The sequence below is a fragment of the Delphinapterus leucas genome, chromosome 11 (genome assembly GCF_059928025.1).
Source record: "Delphinapterus leucas isolate spDelLeu-1000000601 "Yukka" chromosome 11, BTC_Dleu_Yukka2, whole genome shotgun sequence".
Lineage (NCBI taxonomy): Eukaryota > Metazoa > Chordata > Mammalia > Artiodactyla > Monodontidae > Delphinapterus > Delphinapterus leucas.
The window spans coordinates 12,121,547-12,133,650 of record NC_143139.1 but is presented as its reverse complement, the minus strand read 5'-3'; the positions used below and the strand labels follow the sequence as shown (position 1 = coordinate 12,133,650).

The 12,104-nt window shown below is 37.1% G+C and overlaps 1 protein-coding gene across 1 annotated transcript in view; it reads left to right on the top strand.

The window, feature by feature from the left end:
• RERG (RAS like estrogen regulated growth inhibitor) overlaps positions 1–11,822 on the top strand; it is a 102,774-nt gene extending 90,952 nt beyond the window's left edge. The window contains exons 3-4 of the mRNA XM_089920352.1: positions 8,408–8,481; positions 10,032–11,822. Coding sequence (XP_089776478.1) covers positions 8,408–8,481; positions 10,032–10,439 — 482 coding nt within the window. The 3' untranslated portion in view covers positions 10,440–11,822. The remainder of the gene's footprint in view (positions 1–8,407; positions 8,482–10,031) is intronic.
• Positions 11,823–12,104: the final 282 nt, after the last annotated feature.

The window sequence follows — 12,104 nt, the reverse complement described above, 5'->3', positions numbered from 1 at the left end:
ATTCTAGTGGGAGAAAGAGGATGCAGCGGTCGTGGCTAATTGGGTGTGGGAGAGAATGGCATGGGGAGGAAAGGATAACAGTAATATAAAACTTGTGAATGCTCATTTTGGGAAAATGTATAAATAATCTATGTTTCTCCCCCTCTTCTATCCAATGAATCTGATTTAAGCCTATTTAAAAAATAAAAAAGCAGCAAAAATTGATATCTCTGGATCTTGAAAGTAGCAGTGGATGGATGAGGTATTCGTCACATGTATTTTTCATAGTCCAAAGCAGAGTACTTATTCGTAATCTATTTAGTTCTCATCTTCAGAATAACACTGAAAATCCATGGGTTCCAAATAAGCTACGATTTGACTCTGAATTAAGCCTTTGAGTTTTTGTTTGTTATGCTTCGGGACCTCAGTTGGTTTTGTAAAGGTCAACGTCTTTGAAATCCATATGAAGAGAGAGAGGCATACATCGTTTCATTACCAGGCACAGTGTCCCAGACGGAGCTGGCCTTACTCAGAATGATGAAGTGGGGCAAGGTGATTCCTGGTTTGTTTTTTGTTTTTGTGTTTATCACTACAAGGTTACACACATTCAGTTTAAAAGGGGGCTTTCTTTCCTCTTGTGACTCCTTTCATTGCTTTTACTCATTCATCTGACAAGTATGTATTAAATGCCTCCTATGATGATTCTAGGTGCTGAGGATAAATCAATAGGCAGAGGGAGAAAACATGGGCTTTGGTTGAACTTACAGTCTAATGAAGAGAGAAGAGTCAAAAAACAAATATATACATGTCAAATAGTGATAAGCATTACAAAGGGAAACTGAACAGGGAAGGGGGTAGAGAGTGATCTTATATTTTATCTAATCTTTAACTTTTTCATCTATAGAATTTATTTTACTGAGAAGTAAAAGGTGAAGACCCAACATCTTTTCCAAATAGTTGACCAACTGTCTTCCTATTATTTACTTAACCATCCCCACCTTTCCCCACTGCTTCCAATGCTGCCTTTTTTTCATACATGGGATCATGCATGTGAGGAGGCAGTTCTAGATTTGCTTTTCACATCCAATGCCACTACCACACTCTTTTGATAATTGTATGTTCCTGAGAACATGGTGAAACCCAGTAGAGAAAGCCTTCCTTCTTTACTTTTTTACAGAATTATCTTGGCTACTATCTCTAGTTTATTCTTCCAGGTCAATTTTTAAAACTCTATCATAACATGACATAATTTTTATTGGAATTGCATTAAAACTATAAATTACTTTGAGAAGATTCACAGCTTTAAGATATTTAATCTTTGAATCTAAGAGAACAGCATGTCTCTACATTCATTAATCATCTCTGTTTCTGCTTTTAAATAAAATGTTTTTCAACATCAATAATTTTTGACATGTTTTAATATAGCCACAATCTAATCTTAAGATGATATATGTGGATCTAAAAATGCACTTGGTTTGAAAAAATCATTCATTATCTATTGTTTGCCCCACCTAAGTAAATGCTTACTCTCCTCTTATATTTTTATTACTTATCTAAGTTTTATAAAGATTATAGTCCCTGAGAATCTTGATAATTTATGGGAGTTTAATAGAAAAATACTAATTTTATTTAACTGTACCAGTACATCTCAATGAAAGATGAAGCTTCTAAAAAATGATCTCATAAAATTTTTGAGCTCTCTCTGAATATGTTCTAGTAACTAATGTTACTTTTTAATTAGTCTTGGAACCATTTTCCCTTTGGTTTTATTCCTTCTGAAAAACGACAGCTATTAATAGAAATCTCCTGCATCAGTTATCTGTAACTCGGGATTCCTTCACTAAGAATAATGAAATTTTGGGCTTCCCTGGTGGCACAGTGGTTGAGAGTCCTCCTGCCGATGCAGGGGACACGGGTTTGCTTCCCGGTCCGGGAGGATCCCACATGCCGCGGAGCGGCTGGGCCCGTGAGCCATGGCCGCTGAGCCTGCGCTTCCGGAGCCTGTGCTCCTCAACGGGTGAGGCCACAACCGTGAGAGGCCCGCGTAGCGCAAAAAAAAAAAAAAAGAAGAATGAAATTTTATTGAGTGACCTTGTACCGTGCTGCTCCAAAAGGATTGCAGTTGCTAGGCAACAAGAGTGCTCATCTGACTTCAGGAGTATCAGATAGATGGCTCACTCCCAGGTGAGGCTTTCATTCAGTCACCCTGGAAACTGGATGTGTGTGTGTGTGTGTGTGTGTGTGTGTGTGTGTGTACACTCATGTACTAGAAGTCACTAATGTTCTAGCCTACAGGAGTTTCCAATCCATCTGATTCAAGATGAACCAAGAATTTCCTGTATGTAACTTCATACTATTATTATAGAGTTTCAAAACCACCATCCAAAGGGAAAGCTACCTAGAAAGTAAAATGGCATATTTGCAAAGGACAGTTTTGAATTCTGAATGCACAGCCTTCCTCCAAAACATGGGGCCTTTTTTCAACCTGTAACAGAATTATTGCTCCATGAGATGCTGAAGATGATGAACACCATTCAACATGTTAACAACACTGGAATATCTATTGCTCTGAGATAATTCTATAAAGCAAATGCTTGCTACAGATAATTCTTGCTTCAGATAATTCTATAAAGAAAATAGCAAGTGATTCCCAAAATTTAGATATTTTTTTTTTAAGGAGAGGAACTATCACAGGAATTCCAATTAGGGATGGAGGCTCAGAGGCTGAGGGAAAATTAAACATTCTGGTGGCACTTACATTTCATAAAAGAAGGAAATATTATTAGCCTCCAAGTGTTTTGAAGGATATAATCTAAGAAAAAATTCAATCCCTTACATTGGACAATTTTAGTTTTCCTTAAATTTTTCTCATTTCGCCACGGACCAGTGAAATCTTTGTCAGAGGCCAGAGCTGGTCTGTGAATTGCATTCGAAAACCACCGCTGGAGCCTATAGGATTTGGGACTTGGACCACCTAACCAGGAAAAACCCCTGATTGATGGAGGTGGCAGCAGTGTTCTGGGTGCAGGACAGCTTCTGTGTTCTGATTAGATTCCAAAAAAAGAACTGAATCTCTACCTCTGAGAGTCATATTACCTTCAGAAAATGCTGATCATGGTAGAGAACACAGACAAAGGCTTAGATCGTGTACAGTTGTGTGTGTACGTGTACTTATGCTTGTTGGGGGCAGTTGGAGAGAGAGAGAGAGACTACTACTACCTAGGAGGCACCCTACTCTGTGTTTGAATGGATTATGGTGTCTCTACTTGGTTAGTAAAGGCTCAGACAAGAGTGAGGGTAGGAAGTGGGAGACATATTGGACACACTGACACTCTGATTTTGAGATTGGTTCTTCCTGCCTGCATTACAATTCCCTCTGCTTGGAAAGGCTCATTCTAAGAGAGAGACACACCCGGAACAAATGCTCTCAACTGGATACTAAAGCAGAGGTGCTCAGACAACTCACAGAACTATTTAATATTGGCACAGCAAGGAACTTTGAGATCGTCATTTGGCAAATAAGGAAGCAAGTCCAAAGAAGTAAATTTATCCAAGATTACGTGGCTAGTTTGTGGTTAGACCAGCAATAGAACTCCAGTTAGTACAATTCCCACTATAGCATAAATAAACATTACTGTCATTGTTACTGTACTAGCCAAGTGTCCATATTAATATGTTGAAATTTGCAGAAGAGCTAAATTAGTGAAAGGATTAATCACACAAAACATCCCTTTGAGCATCAGCTTCTTTTAGTATACAAAATATACTTCTGTTTATAAAATGGTAATGAATATAGGTTATAAATCATGTATCTCTCATATACAGCGAACTTCAGATATATGTTTAATATATATATATATTTAATATGCCTAATTCCATCTTGAAACTAATATTGACCTTACAGTATACAATATTTGGTTCACTTCAAAGTATCTCTTAAACAATCATTCTCCCTAACATTCAAGAAAAAAGACTAAAAATTATCATTCTCTGTTAGTATGAAAAAAAGAAAAGTGTTTCCACCCTCCAAACACATACACATTTATTCTCATGTTTTAGAATGAATAGTAGAATTTCACTCCAAAGTACTTAGTACATTTTTTAGAATTATCTTCGGATAATTCTAGCACACGATGTACAAGGTTTTGCCTCTGTAAGCAATGTTTCCACTGTTTTACATGTAGACATGGGTTCCTAATGAGAGAGAGAAGGGGCTTAAAGAAAAAAATGCTTCAAATGGCATGAAACCAGTGTTCAGCTTAGATGAAATCACTGCTACCACCCGCTGCTCTGTCTGTGGCTAACATTCCCTCATTTCCTGCCTTTCAACGTTTCCGTTTCGGTTAACAAACAGCCAAAGAATCGCACAACTTCATACCATTTTCATTATATTTTATTCCCCCCCTACTGTGACCTTCTGTGGTTGAAATACATATCCTATTTATCATGGGGGCAACTGAGAAAAATGTCCCTGTCAGACAACTTTTGGTGCAAAGAGATGGGCTAGAGCCCAGAACTCTTGTTTTCCAGGCTCCAGGGCTGATGCCAGTCCTTTCAAAAGGGAAGGCAGCGCAAAGGTCACTGCAGAGCAGTGGAGAGAGAAACAAAAAGGGCATGGATCCTAGCTGTGTGCTGCCCTCTGGCCTCTCCTCTTCAGGCTGGAGCACTGAAGATGAAAAGGAAATAACTGAGAGAAAACTTCTAGATGAGTAGCTACTGTAAATGGTATTTTAGAGCATTCAATTAGACAAAACAATAATCTCCCATTTAACATAGAAGAGTAGGGGGATGGAGTGATCTAGAATTGAGAATCATTGTACATACCACATAGGGATTACGTATTATAGGAAAATGACAGTAACGTAAAATACACTTGTTAAAATCTATTGAACATAATCCCATTTTCATTTTTTAAAATGGAGGAATAGTGATTCACAATAGTATATTAGTTTCAGGTGTACAACATCGTGATTCAATTTTTTATAGATTACACACTATATAAAGTTATTATAAGCTATTGGCTATATTCCCTGAACTGTACATTTATTTACAATAGCCAAAATATAGAAGCACCCTAAATGTCCATGGCCAGGTTATCATTTATATGTGGAGTCTAAAACAAAACAAAACAAAACAAAACTTCATTTTAAAATTTTATTTTTCAGAAAATACATTCGCAATGGGCCATGCCTATGGCAATGATCATTACACGCGACTGATGGCAGGTCGAAGGCTAGCTTGGCTATAGCGCTGCTTAGCTAAGTTTCCTTTCTGTGGCTTCTATTTTGAGTAGGAGACTTGATTTACAACAAAGTTACTTAAAACCGTGGTCAGAAAAGAACTGTAAAATAGTTGATGAGCAGAAGAAATGAAAGTCAGAAACATGAGACAGATAGAGAGGAAATGAAATAAAAACACTGGTTTACTGGCTACCCTGATGAGAAAGAAACTTCTAAGTTTTAGTTAGTTGCTTGGTTAGTGATTTGGGTACCTGAAGTGCAAATAATTGAGTTAATTAATACTTCAGTTAATCATGCTGCTGTTTTCCTGGCACCGTGTCATGTGTATGTGAAGCCTTTATATTATTTCACTTTATTTTTCCTGCATCCCCTCTTCTGACATTCACTGCCCTCCTCTTTCCCATAGGTACATAATCTAATATGGTTGCCACTTAGCACGGTGGTTCAAAGCCTAAATTCCCAAAGCCAATCTTCTGGGTTCCAGTCTCAACTGTACCTACCACTTAACACCTGTGTCACCTTCAGCAACTTATTAAATGTTGTTGTGCCTCAGTTTCTTCACATAAAATGGATCTGATAGTAATACATACTGCATGAAATATTTGTAAGGAGTAAATGAGTTAACATAAGTAAAGCGTTTAGAACCATTCGTGTTCAAATGATAAGCGGTATGTGCTAGCTATTACATATTTTTTGAAAAAAGTATTTTTCTATATATGCATATACTTTAAGTTTATATACATTTTATCATGCTGTAGATCTACCTATAGAAGTAATCATGTGGTTTTTTTTCTTTAGTCCTTTAATGTGTTAATTGCACTAATAGTTATAAACACTTTGCATTACTGAAATAAACTCTACTAGTTTATGATGTACTTTTCTTATTACACTGTTGGATTCAACTGGGTAATATTTTATTTAGAATTTTTGAATCTATGTTTAAGAATAAAATTAGGCTACAATTTTTTCTCTTTTCTCTTCGTATTACTTTTGCAATACTTCTTGTTGGAGTTTGTGTAATGGGTAGCTATTCTTTTTTTTTGTTTTTCTAGAACAGCTTCTTTAATGTTTAATAGCAATCTCCTATAAAGCCAATTGAGTGTAGTTATTTCATTATGACAAAGAGAAATCTACAATCAGCATTTAAATTTCTTTACCCACTATTGATCTACTTGTGTTCTATTTCTCATTGCAACAATCTGTGTATTTTTTTCTCTCACAAAATTTATCAAGTGTTTGAAATTTGTTTGGTATACAGTTCATAATATTATTTTATTTTTATTACTATTTCACCAGAATGTGTAATTATTTCCCCTTTTTATGCTAAATTTTGTTTGATCGCACTTTCTCTCTTAATTTATTAGTCAACATTGCCAGATTTTTACCTTTCCTCCACCCTTTTTTCTTTAAATTTTTCAAGCACCGTGCTTTGGTTTTGTCAACCTTATCTAATGTTTTCTCTTTTACTTCTTTCCTCATATCTTCTTGGATTTATTCTGTTTTCCTCTTCTAACAGTTGAGTTGAATAATTTGCTCACTTTTTTCAGTTCTTCCTTTTTGTCATGTCATCATTTGGAGTAAGACAAGTATATTAGCTCACTCAAACCTGCCTCTGGTCTCTTCCCCCACCTCCAACCTGATATATTGTTGTTATCTAGAACTGTAATTCTGGATTGCTTTCGTTGTAGTTTCATTGCTTTGCTTGACTCCATTAGGATCCTGAATTCAGTTTTGCTGAGGAGAAGCCCAGGGTCAATCTGAATCACATGCTTTTGTAGGTGATGTGCTTTTTTCCTTTAGATCCTTTAAAATTTTCCTCTTTGTCATTGATATCCTTACATTTTGTTGTAACAGGTTGAGACATGGGACTTTTTTCCTTGTGTGTCCTGTTAGTTCTTTTTTAAAACTTATTTTATTGAAGTATAGTTGGTTTACAATATTGTGTTAATTTCTGCTGTCCAGTGAAGTGATTCAGTTATACATATATACATGCTTTTTCATGTTCTCTTCCATGATGGTTTATCACAGGATATTGAATATAGTTCCCTGTGCTATATAGTAGGGCCTTGTTGTTTATCTATTCTATACTGTCAGTCCTTTTGATATGAAGTTGTTCAATGCCTCTCATCCTGGGAAATTCTCAGTCACTACAACCTCGAATATTTTCCATTCTTCTATGGATTTTATTCTCTCTTTGAGGCTGATTTTATAGTAGAAAATAACATGTCTATTTCTATTATCCATATCTCTTATATTTTACTTTCACATTTGCCTTCTTATCATTTACTTATCATTTACTTATCATTTACTCCCTTCTTATCATTTACTTATCATTTACTTATCATTTACTCCCTTCTTATCATTTACTTATCATTTACTCCCTGCTTTCAGGGAGAGTTCTTCAACCTGAACTTCATCAACTTAATCAGTTATTGAGTGCTTTATGACAGTTGTTCTAGTTTTCATATACAGCAGCACCATTTTAACTTCTGGTTTCCATTTCACGTTCAGGGGCACACTCAGCCATCTGGTGCCCTTGGCCCTGCTAACTTCTCCTGACTCCAGCAGAGCTTGGGGACTACTCTGGTATCATCCTACCAGCCTCCGGCTGGTATTGAACTGCTGCCATTTTTCTACCTTGAAGAGGCAACATGAACTCTGCTTTGTTCCCTCTCCCCTCCATGCTGCCCAGCCCTCCTCCATGTTGGGTAACTGTTCTTCACCAACCCCCAGTCACTGGGGTCCAACCACCTTCTACTGCCCCAAGGGTCCCTCATAGCTTTACACAGTCATTTTTTACATGGATAGCCATCCACTTCCCTCTAATGTTTATTACATTCCTAGGGTTGAGGTCTAGATAGAAATGAACAGCTTCTGTCTATATGCCATCTTGTCTGGAACAGGAATTAACATGATTCCAGAAACTGGAGTTTTAGGAGTATGAAGGTAGAATGCACTTGTGGGAATCACGTTCTCATTTTAGGATGTAGAGGCCTCATTCTAGAAGGAAGAGAGCATCAGGAAGCTGGCCTCATAGGAGAATAAAATAAGAGGCAAAGACTTCCTGGGATGCACATTCCCTTATGCTATAAAAACAGACATACTCCTGTCAATAATTGGTAAGTCTAAGCATCAAATTAAATCATGCACTTATTTACCTTTTCACCTTCTTTTTCACCTTTCATCAGAATCAACCTACCGACACCAAGCAACCATTGATGATGAAGTTGTCACCATGGAGATACTGGATACTGCTGGCCAGGTGAATGAGGAATAAGCTAAAATATTTTCTGGATCAAATAAAAAATGAGATGTGCATAATATGAACAAAATTAAGATACTTTCCTATAATTAGCTAATGATGCCTAAAGACTTTTTAAATTTAATTATCTAGTTATTTTAAATACAATATTAACTTATTTGCAACAGTATTAACTTATTTGCATATGCATCCTTATGTAAATTACCCAGTATTCCAAAGGGGTTTTGAAAATATCATAACATTCACATAATATCATCTAGAATAGAATTGCCCACCTATATTTTGTGGAGTTGGAGAGATCTCCCAAAACTCCCATTGGAATGCTGTGATAAAGTTAAACAGATATCATTACTGGAGAAGTTCTCAGAGCCTTAATATGCTTATGTATAAGGTGAATCTTTAAGAAATTTACTATATATTATATTCTAAACTTATATGACCTTAGAATCTTTTTTTGGAATACTTCATTTTAAGAATCCCTTCTGTAATATTCTTTTCAGACCTTAGCACATCCGATTGAAAATTTGAGCCACATCACTGAACAATAGTAATTTATTTTAAAATGAAACTAATATAAATTTGTTTTGTAGCCAGTCGTTCTGAAATTATAAACAAGTTCATAGGTAGGTTTGGTTCCCAAGATTAGGCATGACCACTAAGAATGAGGGTTAGGCAGCTGAAGGATTTCATGGTGCTTTTCAGTTACTTGGGATCCCAAGAAGACTTGAATTAAAGTATTTAATTCAAGAAATATGCTTGCAGCTAATTATACAGTTTTCCTTCTCATCACTACCTGCTCCCTATATATGCTCTCACCTTCCAGCACTGATTCTAAAGAGAGGCAGCAGGGAAATACTTGCCTGCAGAAATCATTTGAGCCTATAAAGGCAATGCATTTTCAAATCACACATGCTGCCTTCTTAGGAAGCAGGGATCACCCACTTTGAGAATCACTGCAAATGAGGTTCTGTCATTATTGGGACTGCATAATATTTGGAGGGTGTTGAGATAGAAAAAGAAGCCGAAATCCCCAGACTTTGAATTTGACTCTCTATACAAGTTTTCACTGTTTTTCTGTCCTGGGGGCTAATTGTCTCTAACCTGAAGAGAGAAAAAAATTTTTAAAAAAAATCAAAACCAGTTCACTATGCCGTGCCTCTAATCCTGATCTCAAAGGATGGGATAAGGTCTACTTGTCTGTTGCCTACCGGCCAATTCTTTATTTGTGATGAAAAGTCTCAGAGGCAATATGCTCAACTAAGAGTATAATTTCTTTATAATTCTTGGGATTACACACTTAATGATGTGGCAAGAAAAAAATCAGAAGCCGAAAGTTAGGTTCTATGCAGTTAGAAAATGTTTCGTTCCCTAAGTAATGCTTCCACTCCAAACTGACTGAGAAGGTCAGCTTGTTCAGGCAGACTACCAAGAAATTTTAATGACACTGAACATAAGGAATAGTCATTAAGGGATCACCGTTAGCATTTGCAGCATCTATACAGGGCAATTACTGCCAGGTCTCCCGACTGCCGTATTTTCCTTGCCAACAGGAAGACACCATTCAGAGGGAAGGACACATGCGATGGGGGGAAGGCTTTGTGCTGGTCTATGACGTTACTGACCGAGGAAGTTTTGAGGAAGTGCTGCCACTTAAGAACATCCTGGATGAGATCAAAAAGCCCAAGAATGTGACTCTCATCTTGGTTGGAAACAAAGCTGACTTGGACCACTCCAGACAGGTTAGTACAGAAGAAGGGGAGAAGCTGGCCACAGAATTGGCATGTGCTTTTTATGAGTGTTCTGCCTGTACCGGGGAAGGGAACATCACCGAGATATTCTACGAGCTGTGTAGAGAGGTACGTCGCCGGAGGATGGTCCAGGGCAAGACGAGGCGACGCAGCTCCACCACGCACGTCAAGCAAGCCATTAACAAGATGCTCACCAAAATCAGCAGTTAGGCAGCTCTGTTCTTGTGAAGGCCCTGCTCAGGTGGGTTGGGTAAATGGAAACACTTTCTTGCCCTTTTTCCCTTTTTCTCCCCCCAAATAAAATACTCCATTCCTTGTTCTGACTCTGGGAAACATCTGGGCTTCCCACTGGTCCCAGCCTCCCATATGTTGGGAAGTTATAGAGTGTTTTAATGCAATTTCAGTGCTGACAATCTCTCTTTTGCCTGCTTGAATAAAATATGCTCTTTTGCAGTTTGAACATGTAATCACCAGATTCTGCAATGGCTGTGTTCGCATTAAGCTATTTTTAGGCATCTTCACCTTGCTTCGATAGGTGGAAGTCTTTTCCAAGGCATTTGTAAATTCCATTCCTTGTCAAAGTCTACAAATGATCACCCTAAAAGTCTAAGACAATAGAAAATACAGTGAAAACACAGGAAGAGTACTTAAGATGTTGGACCAGGGAATAGAGCCTTAGTTTCTATTTGAAGTGAGGATTTTTCTGAATTATCTTAAATCATCTAGTTTTTCTTTAACCCTTGTTTTGTTCTTAAATTCAAACATGCTCTCACAAAGTTTTCCATTGTCATAGAGAGTTTCATTTCAATTTGAGTTGGTTCTCTCCTTGATCTATTGATCATTGCACCCTAATTCTTCTTCTGTGGCTCCAACAAGATTTAATTATAACAAAGGCAGCAGGACCCCTCAATTCAAATCCTCCTGGACCATTTCTCACCACGCCCAGGGCGATGTAAAGACGAAAGGAATCTTTTCACCAAGCCCTGACTTTATTGAATGCTAATAGAGGATTTGGAATTAGAGGTGTCTGGTTCATTTCTCCCTCTGCTTATCATCTTAGAAGAAAGACAACATTCAAAACAACAGGAAAATTAAGAATGAGGCTTAACTACTCTTCCGTTGGGGAGCCCAGGCTTTGTGGCAGGCACAGTAAGAAGAACCAGCCTCTGATTCATTAAGTTGGCTACGTGGCTTCTAATATTTCAGATAAATTAATTCACTTAGGAGAATTCAGAAAAGAATGAGTGATTAGAGTTCCCTATACCTGAATAAATGCGTATAAAACAGATTCTTATATTGAGAAAGTACAGTCTATAATTGATAAAGCTTTATGATTCTTTTTTCCCTATTATGCCCCCATATATCAAGATTTGGGCACTTTACTTTAGAAGAAAATATATATCTTTTACATATGTGTGTATTTATAAATGCATAGATATATGTATAAAAATTTGTAAGAGTTGGAGGCTTTAATTCACCAATGCATTTGGACAACTCAGTGTAACTGACTATTTTACGTGAATATAATAAAAAGCATAACTTTCACATTCTGTCACCTTCAGGCAGTCTTTCTTGTGATAACATAAAAAGTTTGTAGTTTTAGGAGAGACTTCAAGAGATTGTTGGATTGCAGAGCTGACGAATCAGTGAACGTGATACAGAAAAGAAGCACCTGAACAGCTCTGTTCTTGTGAAGGTCCTGTGGAGGTGGGTCAGGAAATTGGAACCACTTGAATATAATAATAGCTACATTTTTAGAGTGCTTAGGTGCTACTTTAGGCGCCTTATGTATTATCTCATCATATTCTCACAATACCCCTATGCAAGAGATAGTATTATGATCACAGTTGTAAGGATAAAGATACTGAGCCACAA